Raw genomic sequence first — 18452 nt, forward strand, 5'->3', positions numbered from 1 at the left:
GCAGTGAACTTATTTATGTAAGATGCATTCTGGCAATACCTTTCATACACAGTGAAATACCTGAAATTAAAGTAGTTAGCAGAATTTAAATTCTCTGTAAAGGAAATACACGCATTTTATTTTTAGGGTTATTAATGATCTAAAGGGGTCTTATTCTCCAAATGTTAAGCTGCAAGTATCTTAGGATGAGCACATGTGTTCCCTAGGCATTTCTGTTAGCTGCTTTTAGATACAGCATCTAATATTAAGTGGGCATTTGTTCAAACCCAGTAAGACTCTTCTTGCATAGCGCATTCTTTATCTGCAGCTCTCTAATACTAAAGATAATAACAGGGCTTGCTACAACCAGAATACATGCATGTGTGAGATTTTTTTTTTTCTTTTTTTCCTGGCAGGCATGGCGGGCATAGAGCAGAGAATTAATTTACTTTACTCCCTAGGCTGTCTTATGAGCCTTCTAAGGAATGATGAAAAGCTGTAGTGACAATTTTGCATTTACAGTAGAAAAGAGTAAAAGAATAAATGGTTTTCCTGCTTGGCACTTCTTGAGTATCCCTATCAGCAGTAGCGTTCAGCGGTGTTGTAGAGAATTGCACTAAATTACTAAGAAGTGTGGAATGCTTAAATTACTCTACTTAAAGACTATAAGGTAAACCATTGGGAGATTCTGTATAGTCACTCTGGTTCATGATGTGTTGTATTCAGACATAAGTTGATAACAACACTTAAGTTTATAATATTCCTGATGCCTTCTTGTAAAGTAGAAATCTAGTACAAATAGAAACCTTTGAGATTGCTCAGCGCAGCAATGAACAGGTGATAAAATATGTGTATCTGAAACTAGTGAATGCTCTCATTCCACCAGAGACCATTAATGCACTAAACTTTGAACTAAATCACTATCAGTCCCATGATTTCTAAGCTCTATAAAAGGTATAGTAGCAGCTTGTAGGAATGATTTGCCTTCAGCTATCTGGTGGTTGATCCCTTCCTGACTCTAGCTAATCTCTTATCTCTTAACTTTTTTTTCCCATTAAGTAAACAAGGAAACATCCTGTAGGGAAATAGTCTTTCAACAGAACTATTTCTCTAAATAGTCGTCTTTTCTATGATTGCATGGAAGTGACTATTACAGTAAGAATTCAGATTTTTTAATGGGGAAAAGAAATTGTTGACTTTAAGACAGGTCTGACATTTGGAGTGTTTCACTTTCTCTATGGGTTAATCCAGTATGTAATGCTTGTGTTACTTCTGCCTCAGTTTACCAGCTCTGTGTTTTGTGAGGAGGAATGATGGTTTGTTTTGTCGTTTGTCTTCATTTGTCTTCAAATGACGTTTGTTTGTCATTTGTCTTCAGATAAAAATGGTCAACTGAACTGATCTAGACTTAGCAAAGACCACAAAAACAAACAAACAAAAACTCCAAGCTGGTGACAACATTAGGTGTTACTAAACAAGGTCTAAATTCTGACCTGTAATTTAAAGATGTAGTGTGGTATGTCCTGTTATGTGGCATCGAATTTGACTGACTTAGTGTGGGGAAGGTGGAAGGATTTTTTTTTCCTACCGTTTTAAAAAATCAGTGCATGCACTTTACTGTTAACAGTTGAATTCATAACTAAAATTATTTCCATTAATAAAAACAAACAAAATCCTGTTTTCCTATTTAGGACTTATGGAGAATCCGGAGTCCATGTGGCACCTGTGAAGGTTTTGATGTCCAAACTATGGATGATATGATTAAAGTAAGAATGCTCAAAATTGTTTCAGTACAAGTTTCAGCAATATGGAATAAAATTCACTTTGGCTTGAAAAAGTATCTAGTGAACATTTAAATGTTTGTGTGTTACATGAAAAAACATGATTTTGTTTTTTAACAAATATAGCAGCTATTTAATTCTTAACAAAATAGAATAACTTCTTGGAATGGTGTTTGGGGTTGTATGTTTCTTGTCATTTGACAAACTGTTCAGCACTGCACTGTCTTGAAAATACCTGCATTCATTCAAAAAGGGAGGTAAGAAATCATGTTCTCAAAACTTTATTCTGAGGTTGAAATCAAATCAGCTGGCGGTTGTTCATCAACAATTCCTGCTGCCCTTAGGTTAATGCTTTAAAGAGGAAAAGGCTTTTTGACTTTCAAGAAATATATATGAAGGGTGAGATTTAACTGTCTAAACTTCTGGAGCTGTAGTATACATCTCCGTATCTGAGGTAGCCATTTAGATTGCCTTTATAGTCCTCATGAAGGACTCTAAGCAGTTCTAGAGTAGAATTTGTCTCGAGGGAGATGGAAAAAATTAAATGCTTTGTTTTGAAAGTACTAATTTCTGCCTGTTTGACCACTGAGGACTTTTAGCAGATATTTTTTGTTGCAACTGAAAAGTACAGTCCTGTCCTCTTGGAGCCCTATGGCTTAAATATTGTGGGTCCAGGTCACCAAGTAACATGAAAACAAGGGGTGTTAGCCTTTGGACTATTTTTACATGGTTTTATTACTTCTTCCCCCCTCACTCCCCCTCCTAGAATTCTCTCAATTATAGGGAATCCAGGGAAGCAGAACCTCACCCTCTGTGGGAATATCCTTGCAAGTCACTCTCAGATCCCCAAGAAGTCTTGATGTTTGATTTCAGAAGGACAGTACCACAGCACTGTCTCAGTGCAGAGGGTTCTTTAAATCTTCTACGGTGAGTTTTCTCTTCATAGTACGTATTCACATCCTAATGATGAATCTTTTTTTTAACTTCACATTACAAAGATGTCACCTCATGCGGAATGGCTGCAGTGTTTAAGTTATCAGTGTTACATAGAGTTAATGCTAAGATGATAGGTTTTATTGGTCTCATCCCTTCTTTCTCTAGGAGCGGAAAGAGCCATGGAGCAGTTCTGTGGATGGAATATCATCTTACTGCTGATACCTCTATTAGCACAGGACTGATGCAGATTTCAAATGACAAGGTATTTCTTCAGTCTGTAGTTTATTATGTCTCATGAAGTCTACAGAATTACAAAGGTGAAAAATTTATCTTTGCTGGCCCTGTTGTCTTGGTTTATGTAGCGCTACTTGTTACCCTATTTGAATACTATATAGACAGTACTAGTAGAATTATCTATTCTCCTTTTTTGTGGGAACAGGAGATGTACCTTAAAACAGGAGAGTCTGAATCAGATTCAAATGCTTCTGTAGTTTGGAACCACATTCAGAACTTGGATATGATGCTAGCTTGTAGTATGTATAATTTTTTTAATGCAACTTCCTTTCCTCAGTTCAACAAAAGCAAAAACTTTGAGGGTAAGGAGCCCTAAATATTTTCTCTGTGCCTTCTAAATATTCCTTGACCAGATCAATTTTTTCTCCACAATGTCACTGTGCAGTGTAGTATACTGGATTTAAAGAAATTTGTTATGCATTCCTGTAATGAAAGAATGTCAGTGAAATTAAGAAATGTATCTGATCTTTGTATACTGAACTGTGGACAAGAACTGTTGTGTTTCTACTGCATTAGTACTGTCCAGTGTCTTGGAGTTGTGACTGGTTTCACTTTTAACTCTCTTCTATAGGGAAACTGTGAGTGGAATCCCCACTGCAAGCAAGCTGTCTATTTCTTCAGTTCTGTGATTGAATCAGAAACTCTGACAGACCTTCCTAGTGCTGTCATGTATGCTATAAATTTCAACCCAAAGACAGGAGAGATTACCATGGATTTTAAGCTATTATAAAATACTTGCCTTAACTCATGTTCCTAAATTATAATAAACATATATGGTATTCTTTGTATGGCAGAGGGTTTTTTATCATGCTCAGAGAGCAAACTGATCGTTCTGAAAAATACTTTAAAGCTCTTTGTTTTTCTTTCAAAATATGTAGCTGGGAAGTACAGAGAAACTTTCTTTTTAAGAATAATTATTGTTGATGGGATTATATGTGTATGTTTGTTGTTTTCTGTATCAGCGTGAAACTATATTGTATTTTTGAGGTTTTGATTAATATGGAGACATGAAGCAGTTGACTGACTGGTGGTTCTGCAATAGCACATGTCCACAACTGAAGTTTTCTTAGTTGCATTTCAAATCATATTGGTAGAAATTGCAGTACATGACCGTGTGTGTGCAATTTATTCTACTTTGTATGAACAGTCAATTTATTCTGCTTTATGTGAACAGTCAATCTGTGAATCAGTTTCGTATGTGTGATCTATTAAGTATAATAGAAAATACTATCTGTCCTAAATTATGGTAGCGAGCTGCAGAGATAACTCTGCTTACCAATGCTACTCCCATTTCCTCTGACCAGCAACTCCTACAGAGTGAAAGGAATGCCATGAAGAAGCCATGAAGGAGCAAAAGCCCACTCTTAATTTACCTTGCTGCATCACAGCAGTATATAACTCTGGTGAGTAGGATTTTTTCCTCCTTTTCTTCCTGAAAGTGTGATGATTACTTATAGATTTCAGAGCCATCTGAAATATTCTTAGGTTTTCCAGAATTATTTTCCTGACACAGGCCTTTACAAATATGTAAGGACTCAGGAGCTCAAGGCATATTAGAGATGAAATACATGACTAATGTTTTTCATCAGAACAAACAGCATAGCAGTACTACCAGCAGCAGACTGAGGTCTGCTGATACCACTCTTCAAAAAGGTACTGTTAAGTTGTTTAACTTCAGAGTCTCACTGCTTACAAACTTGATCGGAACATATAGGTTACTGTCTTATTAGACAACTGTTTCTAATTTTGATACGCTTCCTAACCTAAGGAAAGTATGGTAGCGCAGATCTGTGTTTTATGTTGGGGACCTAAGCTGTACAATGCAAGGTCTTTGTGCCTTTTCTATTTAAAAAAAAATGCAATTTTATTGAAACTAGGGCAATAACAACTGGAAGAAAAGAAACGTTAACAGGGCCAAGCTGTGGTTAGTTGTTACCATACTGCAATCAGAATTTTACAGTAAGACTATCACTAACAGTGCAGAATTCTAGGAAGAAAAGTCAGTTTAGAGGAAATTAGCAGCTAATGTGTGATTTGTGTATTGGGGTGAACTGATGGAAGTACCTGGTTTGCCTTAGTCAAGAGAAAAACATACTGGCATAGTCAGAGCAGGGAAGTTAAATATTAGGTATCTTGCGCATGAAAGCAGTCTAGTTTGATGTAGAGTACATCTTTTTGGTCTCTCATCTCTTCCCCACTCTCACTTTTATTTGAAAAAGCAGTATGGCCACAGTTGAAGAGCAGGTTGTGTAGCTCCCAGAAACATAACTTTGGCATTACAAAACTGATTCCAGCTGAGAATTTGGCCCATGGCTGCTACTAAGATTATGAAAAGTAGTTGATATGAGGTACTACAGGACTGAATTTTGCTTATGGTATGCTTCATCAGGCCTCCTGTATTTTCCCTGAGGGCGGGGGGACAAAGTAGAAAAAAACAGCTAAGTGCTGCCTCTTGGTCATTTGCTTGTAGCCTGACACATGAAGATGAGCGGTTGTTTCTGCTAACCAGTATAAATAGCTTCTGAAGGTGCTTTGCACATATTGCACAGATCATTCTGGATGTAACAGCAGCATTTACTGCTCTAAAGCTAACAAAGGACTAAAGGGCAGAAATATATTAGAAACTGTAGATTTAAAAACAAAAATAAAATAGAGCAGAACCACAGCTGACTTTATAGTGTGCATTTTAATTTTTTTTTTTTTTTAGTGTTAGCTTTCCTAAAGATGATTGTATAAATAGGTGCCTGAATCATCCTTGCTAAGAAAAGAATAAATTTACTAAAATGCAAGAGGGAAAAAATCCACATTGATGGGAATTTGTGTTATATTATCAGTATTATATACGATGGAGATAAGCAGGGCACTGTAATAGGTGTTAGATAGTAGTAGGTACACATAGTGGTGTAGATGAATCACTTTTAAACCCTATTGGTATTGTGAGACTTTATCTCAGAAGTCTAAGAGGTGAGTGTAGTGCAAATGAAAGTTATAGGTTACATGTAGTAGTGTATCTTCAAGTATAAACATAATTGTGGAATTATATGAACCATATTATCGGCATATGCAGAAAAACATCTTAGGCTTCAGTATGGCTGAAGCAGTAATTATATTGATGTTAAAAAAAAACAAAAACAAACTTTGTATAGCTTAGCACCTGTGTTAGGAGAATGAAATGTGATTGATGAACTCAGGAACATTTGTGCCTGTTTTAGTTTGCAGTGAGTGTGAACAACATTGTTAATGCTTGCTGGTTATTCTTATGTATTTAGACAGGCACTGAAATTGCTTTAGGGATTTGGTGGAAAATGCTGAAAGCTGATCTGTTGAAGCAAACCTTTACCACATGTATGGTTTGAGTCGTTTCAGATAGGAAAAGTGGTAGCCATTAAATGCAGGTACATACTAAACACTTTGTTGATAGGAATCTGGGTGATGTGGGGAAAGCTTTGTTCAGTTGTAATTAGGAGTATTTAGCATGTGTATCAGTCTTCCTTCTGTAAATGTTTCAGGGTGGACTTAAAGCACATAGTATGATCTGTAAATTCCTTGGAAGACAGTTTCTTAAGGGGATGCTGGCCATTCCTTCTACATATCTATACTTCTATTTCTGTTGTCTTCTACAGGGCGTTTTAATACAAGTATGCAGGAAAAAATGCCACTTTAGCAGGAAGAAGCACATTATCGAGTAGCAGCATTCAGCAGCATTTTTGTTTCAAAATCCGACAGAAGTGTTGCGTCGATGTGCTCTGTGCTGCCCCTACAGGCTTTTTTTTTTTTTTTTTTTTTTTTTTTTTCCTGCATGGAAACAAACTTGATTCTGACCAGGCCTGCAGGCTTAGATGCATGTTTAAAAAGAAGCAAAATCCCTTGCCACCACTGATAGCATTACAGTTCGTATGTTGCATGAGAACTGGTATAAAATTAGTAGCTTTTTTAATGGGACATAAGACATGCTTGCCTCAAAGATGTAGGGTTCATACAGGAATTAAAAATAATCATAAATTACAGAGTTTTTCTGTTCGCATTTAACTTCCCAGGTGCAGTTTTGCAGCAAAAATAACAACTTTTCTGTAGCACTGAATTGTGATGAAATTTTACTAATGCTTGGTAGTCGTTAAGTAGTTATCATATCACTGATCCACAAGAGGGTGCTGAGAATCCACATTTTAAATATTTTCCAATCAATGCATTAGAGATAATAGATCTAATAAGGAAAAGTGCATAGTGGTTCAGGCTTGCAATGCAGCTGGCTCATCTTTCGTGCAGAGGCAGTGCTTGATCTTATAAGATACACCATATCCACATGCACTGAACTTGAAAACTAGCTCAAAAATACAGTGACAGCTACTAGTAAGACTAATTTGGACTTGCACATACAATCAAAAAACAGGAAACAAAGTGCTATATGTTACATATGCAGAATGAATAATACTAGGGCAGTGAAATTGTCTTGCCCGACTGCATAGTCCTAATGAAGGACAAGTCTTGCACTGAATTCAGGGGGTGTTTTTTAAGTCATGGCACCTGTAATTTGCTCCTCTGGTACCTTGCCTTTGTCTGAAGGCTGAATGATTCAAGGTTTCTTTGAGATCCAAGAGCTTGGTTTTCTCCTTCATTAGTCCCTTTGAAACTGCGCTGTGTAGGCTCCCAGTATTTAACAAGATAGAGAATTCAGTTCAAGACTAATTTATTTAGTTACTCATCTTTTGTGTTCTCTTTGCAGTTACAGCTGGTTGCTATGAGGAAAACAGACTTTTACAGCCTTGCTTCTTACTGTTAGATATTTCTAGTGAAGACTGTGAGCTGAATACGGTGGGTGTTGGGTGATTATCCTACCTAATTAACTTCAGTCAGCATTGCAGACTGTTAATTTGATTTGGTGTTTAATCAATCATTTTCAAACTTCACATTTTCTAGCATTTAACAGGGATTAATGATTAAGATGGTCTCAGAGAGAGAGGCGGTATGTATTATTATCCCAATTTTTCAGATGAGCGAAAACTTAGAGTGCTCCATGTGGATATTCAAGTGTTTCATCTGCCCTGAGCCCTCACTGTAAGATTAGGGCCTCAGAGCTAAAAATGACTTGCTCAAGGCCATGCAGAATAAACTAATCCCCTGAGTCTCCCTTGCTCTGCTTTAATCATTTGTTTTCTTAGTGCAGTGTGATCTCAGATGTAGCCTTATGAGGTTTGACCGAGATACAGCAGATAAAAGGCTCAGAGTAAATCCTTGGATCCTTCTGTAATTAAAATGATATTAAATACACACACACACACATACACATATGTATATATATTTACAAGGGTAAATATATATATATTTTGTGTGATGTGCCACAGCAGTAGCCTGCGTGCTGCGGCCGTTATCTCTTGCTCCTGCTGTTTTCTGCAGCAGCCTCGCACATCCCTCTCTGAGGTGACGAGTTGTAGCTTGTGCACTGGGAAAAAAACAGCGGGCCATGCAGCTTACTGAGCTGCTGCTTCCCACGGCTGAGTGAGGGATCCTGCTCTGGCTGCTCTTCCGTGAAGCTGACTGCTTGCTTCGTGGTAAAGAGTGCCTAAGAAACCAATTATTGGCAAATAAATCAAGCTGCTGGGATGAGCGGAGTGAGAGGGAGGGAGGCAAACAGCCTTAGTTACGGCACTTGGAAATGCCGTGTTTCTTCTTGGCCGCTGTGTATGTGGGACGGTTGACGGGAGCGTGCTGCGGGTGCCCGTCCCTAACCTCGCACCTGCCGTGCTGGCGGGGCACAAGCCTCGGCGACCCTGCAGCGGGCCTCGGCCTGGAGGTCGGGGCTGAATCACTCTCCTTGGGGGCACCAGCAGCCGAGCACACCCAGGATGAACGAGTAGCGCCCTGACTCGTAGGGAGGCGGCCGGGGGCCCCGCTTGGCCCGGGCGCGGCCCGGCCCGGCCCGGCCCGGCCCGGCCGCCGCTTTTCCTCTCAGGCACCGGCGGCGGCCGCTTCCCGCGCGCCGCGGCGGCGCTACTGATTGGCCGAGCCCCCTCCCCAGCGGCGCCGGGCCGCCATTTTGGCCGCCTGCCGCCGCCGCGGGGGAGGTGAGAGACGGGTCCCTCCCGCTTTCCCCGCCGCGGGCAGGCCCGGGGCAGCGGCGCGGCGGCGGCGGCGGCGGCGGCTGGCCTTTGCGCCGCAAGAAGGCAGCAGTAAGCCGGGCCGGGGAGGCGGGGCGCTGGGGGGGCCGCGCGTCCGGCGGCGGCGGCGGTAGGGCCGGTCGGGGCGGCGGCTCTGCCGGCTGCAGCCGCCCGCCCCGCTGCGCCGGCCGAGGTTTCCCCGGGCTAAAACAGGCGGTGGCAGCACCTGTTTGCAGGCCATGTTTGCGCCGATGAGCAGCCTGTAGCTACTTCAGCGGTGTGCTTTGCTTTGGAAGTAATAGTTGGACTTAAGAGACAAAAAAACAAAAACAAAACACGTTTTGAGTGTCGCTCTGGGACTTCTAAACTGCGAAGAAACAAGCGCTATACACGGGTAATAAACTGGTACGGAAGAATATTCATACCGTATAATTTCACTTGTTGTTGTGCCAGGTGTGTATCCTGCCATGCTGAAACACTGCTGAGTTGCAAGTAAGCCAAGGACAAGGCAGTGGCTTTAGCACTGTGTGGTCATGTCTCTGGTGTCTTAAAACGATCCTAGCATTTAGAGTTTTTTTTTTTAATTCCTTTACTGATGTTGTTTAAGAGTTCTCTTTAATATACCTCTCATTAGCCCCTGCTGCTTGTGGATAAAGCCTCTGTCCCATGACCTTTTAGTGGAGGGCTTATGAAAAGAAAAAATGTTTTGAAAGTGTTCAGCCTCTCTGTAGAACTCTAATACACAAGCCTTTTTTCGTTTAAGTATCATTGAAGTTTAGTTGCTTTTAGGTCCAGTTTGCTCTAGAACTCTTTTTTTTTTTTTTTTTTTTTTCCTGGATATGCCTTTACAAACAATAAAACAAGGCTAAGCTGCTATATTTGAACCATGCTCCCTGAAAAAATGCTAAAAAGCAAGTGAGATTTTTTTGTAGGTCTGTTTCCCCCCTTTAAGATACCTGTCTGTGTTATGGATAGCATTTATATCATAAACACAGAGCTGTCTCTTTGTGTGTCTCAGGTAGTGTCTTCTCATCTGAGTGATTAAAATGGCCTTTGGACTCTAAATCTAGCATTTTCATTTTGTCCAGAGAGTTTTTGTGATGGTCCTTTTGGCGACCCTGTTAGTGTCACTCCTCGTTAAGCCCTGGCCATGCTTAAATCAATGATGACTCTTCTATTCCCTCACTCGTGCCCTGTGGACGAGGCAATAAATCCGCAGAACTAAGCAGTGGTTTCAGGGGCTAATGGAAAAGCAAACCAGGAAGCATCCCAGAAGTAGGCAGGAGCTTGCACTTCTCTTGAACAAAAGGTGTTTCTGGCTATAAAAATGTCTCTGCTAAAGTTCATGCTGCTGGAACTGTGCCATACTAGAAAAGAAACCCACAAAACTTTATCTGAAGGTACTGACAGGGCATTGGAAAAGTGTGGTAAGATTACAATGAAGTATATCTCATGTGGCCTCCAGTGTCATTAGAAAAAGCTAACCCTGAGTCTCCAGGTGTAGTGTGCTGAGGGGTGAAAATCTTAGTGGAGGTAGCATTTTTAGTATATCGTGGTATTGTGTTGAAAGCTGTGTTAATACGCTATTGCAAAAGCTCTTCTCAGCTGCTTTCTCAAAGGGACACTTTTAGGTCATGATATTGGGACTAACTGCGAATGTGCTGGGGTTCAGATTTTTAGGTTCATCTCAGTGTAGATTTGTTTTCTGTTAAAAGTTTCTCTGTTCTGTTAATTTGTTTATTTGAACAACTTTATCTCCACAGGACTTAGCAGATTTAAAGAGAAAGGTCTTTAGAAAACTTCCAGGGAAAACCTGCTTGTTTCTGTGATAGATCAGGGATGATTTTAACTGTAGTGTGACAGTTCTTAGTGCCTGTCATTCTTCTTTACAGATCAATGCTTACTACATGTGTCTGTTCTGTATGAAACTATTAGGGAAGTTTCATCTCTCCTCTTTACCTTCATGTGTTACATTCTTCTTTTGATTTTTTTTCCCCCCTCCCCTTTTCTTTTTGCCTAAGGCATGACTAGTGTCCAACAAAAACTAGCGATGTCCTCTAATTTGCGTAGCAGGGTAAGTAAATTGTAAGGTCTGCTTCCATGTTAAATGATACATTTTCATCCTCCCTTTCATTTGCTTGGCACCTATGCAGCAGCATACACCAAAAGAGTCTCCAAAAAAGGAACAAGGTGGAGAAAAATCTAGGAAGGACTGTGTTTATTTTTTTCAATACAAAATGGGCTTTGTGGCCAGTATATCAGGGCATTCAGTGTATATTGGGGGGAAAAAAAAAGTCTCTGTGCTTTACTTTTGTGCCTGTCGTAAACAGAAAGCCCTTCAAGGGTAATCTCCTATTGTGTATATATATGCAATGTCTGCACTGTCAGGCTATGTTTTTGAGATTCATAGATGCTATGAATGAAACAGCAGGGTGGTGGTATGCACAACATTTTGAAAGCCTTCAAAAGGGCAGCAGCACTTGCATCACTGAAGCAGATGATCCTAAAATGGGTTAGTGTCAGTGTTGTGTTGTGGAAAGCTGAACTCTTCTAGTTACTAGATATAGATACATTAATGGACAAAGGCAGATTGCAGCACGTTCCTTGTTCTGCAGTAGAAATCATTGTTTAGCAACGGGAGATTCGCGATAAGGATATGTTGTGGCCCTTCTAAGTCTCTTTCTTTGAAGCATCCCTCAATGGGAGGACATATCCCCTTTTAGAATGATGCCATTTTTATGTTTGTCATCATGCCGGTCTGCCAAGCCATGCAGTCTGCCTGAATAAATACAGGTATTTCTCACAGGAGATCAGCTGTTCTTTGCAATACCTTATATCCACTGCCAGCTTCCTGCTGCTTTTCCTGAATGCTGCTGCCTATAACCCTCTGTTTAAGGAGAGAATAATTTGTCTATTTCTCTAGTTCATGTATTTGGAAACTAGATACGCTACTCCCTTCTTTACATCCCTTTAAAAGCTGAGGGCGATGTCTCTCTTTTTGAGGCAGTCTGTATTTGTATTCCCTGGGTTGGCTGGGTAACAGCTAATCAAATAATTTTATTTAGAATAAGATTTAATAAAAAAGCATCTGTAAAATTAAAGGCAAGCTTGGCATAATCATGCTTCTCAGAAATAAAACTAGTCAGAGATGTACAGGCCATGGAATGTTTCCAAAATAACTATTACTAACCATTTAATATTTCTTTTTGTTTGTTTGTTTTTAGATGGTCTCAAATATTTATAGTATGTCTGCAGATCTAGTGTACCTCATCCTTCCATTTTTCTCTTTCCCTTCTGCCATATCCGCTCCCCTCATGCTGGGTAGGAGCTTTAAGTGCAGTCCTCTTATGCACAGCCACGACAGGGGGTTATTCATACTTGCTGCTAGTAGGAGCCAGTTCTGTCCCCATTTAAAACCCGAATAACAAGTGTTAATTTTATCTTTGCTTAAATGAAATAAACTGAAGGTTCCAAACAAATAATTAGGCATGCACTTGTAAATAATCATTACCCAGGAGCAAAAGGAGTTCTGTACTGTTCTCCTATCCCCAAACCAAACCTAGAACTGGGTGGGACCTTCTAGGCTGCCCTGCCCAATCCCTTCCTGTAGTAAGCCTCATGTATATAATTTCTCTTATAAATATATCAAACTCTGTTTTAAAAGCAATTACAGTTTTTTGCATTCCACTGTGGTCGCTGGAAAGCTACTTTTGAACCTGACTGGTCTTGTGGTCAGAAACCTCCTTCTAATTGTCAGCTTCTGGGACTCCAGTTACAGAAGGAGAACTTCTAGACTGCATACAGAGCCATTGCCCAGCATTTAAACAGACACAGCATTTGTTTCTGTCAGTATATGATAAATGTCAAATTTACAGCTTCTAATTTACTCTAACATTGGAACAAACAGCTGCAGAATGGGGAGGCTGAAGTTTTTGCAGTGAGGTAGAAGCACGCACAAGGTCAGCTGTGGGTAAGAGGAGTCTCACCAGAGTAAGCACTGGTTTTTCATACATGCCACGTGGTTCCAAGAACACCAATCTAATAACTAACGAAGTAGCAACGACATAAGGTCCTTCTTGTGTGCTTATTGTGAGATACAAGACACATTTTGTTAAAAGTCTGAGTTTGCTGTGGCTTTAAATAGCTTTCTCAGTAAATGTGGAAAAGGGAAATTATATGTAACTAAGGAGTAATAGAAAATAGAATGTCAACACCTGTTTCATAACACTGTTATTTTGGGGCTGAATTAATGGACCAGACTCTGTACTGGGAATTATGTTTGTCTTGTGTGATACATCTTTCCATAGGAGTATATTTAGTATAATGCTTGGTATTTCCCCCCCCCTCTAGTTGCTGTCTTGCAGACCTTGCAACTGCCTTTTGTTCCTTGACATCCTAAAGGTCCTTGCTGAGCGATGTAAATGGTAGCTTCACTGAAGCAGGTGACAGTTTTGTTGTTGACTTTAAGACAAATTCTTAATCCTAGGGAAAGAACTAGCTGCATTTTACTGGCTATTAAAAATTCTAGATTGCCTGTTGATAAGTATTTAAGAATCAGTTGCACCAAAAACAGAGTGAAATACTACATCTGTTTCATGTAGACAAGGTAGGTAGGTAGTATGTTGCCCAAATTATAATTGGACCAGGTTTTCAAGCCAACAGTCTTCTGCTAGGTTAGAAGTTCATGAAATTTAATGAGAACAGAGCTATTTAATTACATTTGATGTGGAAAAACATCATTCCCCATCCTCATGACTATCTCTGTCCGTTCTCTACAACAAGATTAATTTCTAATTTACCGCCATGGTGTGATTTCAGTATGTGAACTCCCACATTGCTTTTTTCAGGTATGTAAGTGTTCTTTGGAGGCTGCCCATGCAGGTGCTGTAGCTTCTTCTAGCATGAAACAATGTGGCAGCAGATCGAAGTGCAGTGGATTAGAATGATTTTAAGAAGTCTCTTTTTTGAATGAATTGTAGTTTACCTGGATGGGTATATACTGAACAATTCAAGCCACACTTATTAATGCAAGCCATGTGTTTATTGTGAGATATAAGACACACTTTCTTAAAAGTCTGAATTTGCTATGGCTATAAATAGTTTTCTCAGTAAATGTGGAAAAGGGAAATTAGATGTAATTAAGGAGCAGAAAGTAGAATGTTGGTATTTAAATAATGTCAGAATTACTAATTCTTAATGTAATCACATGTCAGGACCCCTGCACAATTTTGCAAGTACACATTTAATTAGGGAAACAAAAAAGAACTTCATGGCCTATCTCCTTCTAACTGGATATTCCTGCAGTTGTTTTTCCTGCATCTTTCAAACTCTTAAAGCTACAGAAGTATTGTTTTGGCATAGGGCAGTTCTTAAAGTTGCATCCTAAACTCTACCACAGAAGTGAGTTATTTTGCTAGGCATTTGTGTAAATCAGTTCATAGGGTTAAATGTGTAGGGTTCCCCCTGCCCCACCCTTTAGGAACCTGTTAATATCCTTTTTGCAAGCCACTCTGTTTCTCTGGCATAACACTGCAATGACTTAGGAACCATCCTCCATTTTGTATTTCTAAGGCAGAAGGACTTACATCAATTACTAGCTAATACAGTGGTTCATGTGTGTATCTGTGAGACAAATTCCGTTTTAGTTAAGTAGAAAGTGGCCAGAGATACCAATATTCAGATACTAATGACAGTGCAGATTTCAGGAGCACATTGAGCTTAGCAGACCTTAACAGCTGCAGCATCTTGTTGCTTTGATATGAAAGAGTCAAGTGTGTTTGTGAATGGTAGTGGGATTTACAAGGCTTCTGGCTGCTGTTGACATACACTACTCTGGCTTGAGCAGCTGTAACAAAGCCTTGCAAAAAATCTCACGTAATCTAAGTGATGGGTATATAGAAATACTTAAGAAGAGCTTTTTTAGGACAGTTTTGAAGTGACTCAACATACATGCAATGGAAATCGGGCTTTTCTGTTTGAATTACTGTTTGCTGATGCTGGAGTGTGTTTGAGCTAGCTGGATTTCTGTTGGTGTGTGGTAGTTTTGTGGATGAGTTGAATTACTTCAGTGAATGGGCTTCAGTGCTGTAGAGTACAATTGATGCAACAAATTGGTTAGTGAGTCTAAATTATTCTCTGAACCTGGAAGGTGGCCCTTGGCGATTAGGACTGATGTACATGACCTGAATGCTGCTGGCTACTTGGTAGTTAACTAAAGTAATGAAGGCTGCCTTCTGCTTGGGGGGACAGGTAGCAGTTTTTGGTTTGGTTTTGTTTAACCTCTATTTGTACGTATGTATGTGCCTTGTGAGTTCTTCGGAAATGACTGGAACAGGACACAAGGGAATCGTGCAGTTCAGAAACTTCATGTGAATGCAGAGTCTTTACCCTTACCATGAAGTTAACGCGATGATGGATTCTAGAGCTGCTTTTGATCCCTTTTATATTAACTTCTTATGTAGTGCCAAAATAGCAAATAGTACCTAGAATGTATAGATTGGAAAAAAAAAAAAAAAAAAAAAAAACTTTGATAAAAATTACAAGTTTCTTTTTCTTCCTGGAAAAGAAGGATTTTAGGATGTCAAAACTGGATTGTTGTACTTAAACTTGCAGCTTTTTTTCTTGAAATACTGCCCTAAATATGTAATTTCTCCTAGTTTTGTTGAGTGGGGAACTTTTAAATTGGAAGTGTGAAGTGTGAACAGATTACTTTAAAAGCACATTAAAAACAGACAAAAAAAAAAAAAGGCAAAATGAACAGTAGGACACAGAAAGTCATAAAGTTCTTCCAGATTGTATTTACTCTGGAGATCTAATAATAACACAACCAGAAATAATTGTTGCAAAGCATCAGAGAGTCAGCACCTTTTGAAAATGCAGCAGGTATCTATCTTGATTCCTAAATAAGGACACAAAAAGAGCTGTCTGTTTTTGTTTTGTGGCGTCATGTCACATACAATATTGCAGTCTGTTGAAAGCCACATACGTGTCTCATAATGTTACCCAGCCAGTATATGTTTAACAATAAAGTGGGTGAAATTAAATTTCTTTTAACCTTACTGATTTGTGTGAGGTTTGAGAGCCTCAAAGTAGTTTAAAAAATCTGGAAAAGCTGGAGGTGCTCATGAAAATGTACTATAACAACCAAAACTGCTTGATTTATGAATATTTAGGCTTTTTTTTTTTTTTTTTTTAGTATTTATAAAGTTTACCAAATATTCCTTGGCACTTGAAGCAGCGTGGAATTGTTCTGCCAGGTTAGGCATTGGAGACATCAAAGGCTTAGTGACAAGAGGGTTTGGCGGTGATAGAAACTCTGCGAGCTCCATGTTGGTGAAATATGAGAGATGCTCATGTGGGAAGTGAGAGAAGGTTAAGTATCAGCTTATGGACACTACCACAGGAACAGAGTAAGCAGGTGCTGTTGTCTAGGAATTATGCAATTTACAGTTGCATAATTTATAGACAGGATGCTGAAAGCTAGTATGTTAATAGGAACATAGGAGCAAATGTCCCTTTGTTTTATGCAATTATATTCAATTATCTCATTGTTCAAAGCACACAGGAAGGCTGTGGATATTTCTTCTACAGTTAATCTCCTCTTTTGATCACTATTTATTTCCTGTTTTGATGGTTCTTGGTGCCTAGGAACAATTTTCCTTGACCATGCAGTGCTGGGTACTGTATAAAAGATAGGACAGTGAGATGGGATTCTGCCCCAAAGAATCTGCATGTGAGACAAAAAGAGAGGGGGTGAAGGCAAGTAAGTTGGTTTCAAATATTGTCATTGCCTGTCATTGTGAGCGGTAATGGTATCCACATAGGTACTGAAGCTTGTGTAGGCCTAAGCAGAACTCAGGAGGTCGTATGGGTTGTCCTAGTGTCAGATATTCCTGGGACCTTTAAAGGCTGTTGGGGGGAGGGGAGGAAGGGAAGGAATGGAAGGCCCAGATTAAATGTTGGCAGAGATTCCCTGGTTTCCTGGGTACCCTGGCCCCTTGTGTAAGTATCTTCAGATTCTTTTTTTCCTATTCCCATTTTTTAAATCTTAGCTAGAAATAATTCATGTTTCTTCCTACCTACATCTAGTGATCGTAAGGAACAGTTGTTAATAATCTTCTTTATAACATTTTATATAATAGGAGATTTTTTCCTGCTAGTCTTTCTAGCCCACCTAGTTCACTGATTTTTATAAATGGCTATGAGGAGCCTTCCCTAAATGTCAGGGGAAGTATGGGAGAAAATGAAGGGTATACAAATTTAGGAGATGGCAGATGGGAAATTTTGATCAGCAAAGAACAAAAGGAGAGGGTAAGGGCATGTGTTGTGGATGGCCATAAAAACAAAGATGAGCAACTTGCATTTACTGCAACAGAGAAGAAGGGTTAGTATCTAAAATATAGTCAGAGGGCTAGAAGAATAATGATTATAGCAGCATTCTGGACAGGCATTTCAGTGGGCTATGGAGGTTCCTATTTTAGGCGATGCTTTGCCAAGAAAGTCTGTAAAATAGACCAAGTGGTAGATGGCATCCCAGATACAGGGCTGACTGACAGGCAGCTCTAGGCATGAGTTCATAATAAATTACATTAAAACCCCTAGGATATGGGGATAAGGAAGAGGGATTTAAAATTTTCTGTACTTGAAGTGTTCTTAGTTAAAAGCCTGGAAGAAGCAAACTGTCCAGGAGATGATTGTCCTGTGTTTACCGTATGGTTCTATAGCCCTTAAAAGAGGGGATCCTATTCCTGAGGCACTGACACAGTGTAATAATGCAAACAGTAATAGCGAAAAAGTAGGTGAGGTGTTTGTTAGAGAAGAGCTGCATGTCAGGGATCCATCGCTGGAAAGATGAAGCTGTCTGTCAAAGTACAGCCCAACAGTAACATCAGAATGCAGACAAAAATCAAGACCTATCTCTGGCATCCTATCTCATGAGATGGCGCTAACAAGAAGGAACACGTGCATTGTGCTCTCCTTTGATCACTTGCGTTCCAGTGATTTCCTCCTTTCTGCTTGTGGAGAAAACATGTTCTTCTAATGGAGGCTCCTAGAGGCTTTTGTAAAGGACTTACTTACTTAGGGAACGTTTTAAAAAAAATGGTCTTAACTGCTAATATGGATTCTTTTCCCTTGACATTTGTTCTGTGAAATGAGTGGATTTATTAAGGGATAGGTATGTCGTGGTGGTGTTTTTTAATTTATTTTTAACTCTTGTTGACTGAACAGTATAAAGATTAAAAATCCTCTTGCTATTAGTTTGGAGATTAGAGTAACTGTACCAAGATGTCAAGATGTACAACTGCATAACAAGAAAATGTTCATGTGTGTTAAATGGTATTTGCAATGTAGGATGCATGGTCTAGTG

The 18452-nt window shown here is 39.5% G+C and overlaps 1 protein-coding gene across 5 annotated transcripts in view; it reads left to right on the plus strand.

The window, feature by feature from the left end:
* Window positions 1-3778, plus strand: part of PRMT7 (protein arginine methyltransferase 7) — a 19353-nt gene extending 15575 nt beyond the window's left edge. For 4 of the 5 annotated variants that reach the window (XM_062586666.1, XM_062586665.1, XM_062586667.1 and 1 more), the window contains 4 exons: window positions 1671-1745; window positions 2527-2687; window positions 2862-2958; window positions 3562-3778. In XM_062586666.1, the coding sequence (XP_062442650.1) occupies window positions 1671-1745; window positions 2527-2687; window positions 2862-2958; window positions 3562-3720 (492 nt within the window). In that variant the 3' untranslated portion in view covers window positions 3721-3778. The remainder of the gene's footprint in view (window positions 1-1670; window positions 1746-2526; window positions 2688-2861; window positions 2959-3561) is intronic. The other variant, XM_062586669.1, reaches the window with a different exon arrangement.
* The last annotated feature ends 14674 nt before the right edge of the window (window positions 3779-18452 follow it).

The sequence above is a fragment of the Rhea pennata genome, chromosome 13 (genome assembly GCF_028389875.1).
Source record: "Rhea pennata isolate bPtePen1 chromosome 13, bPtePen1.pri, whole genome shotgun sequence".
Taxonomy (NCBI): Eukaryota; Metazoa; Chordata; class Aves; order Rheiformes; family Rheidae; genus Rhea; species Rhea pennata.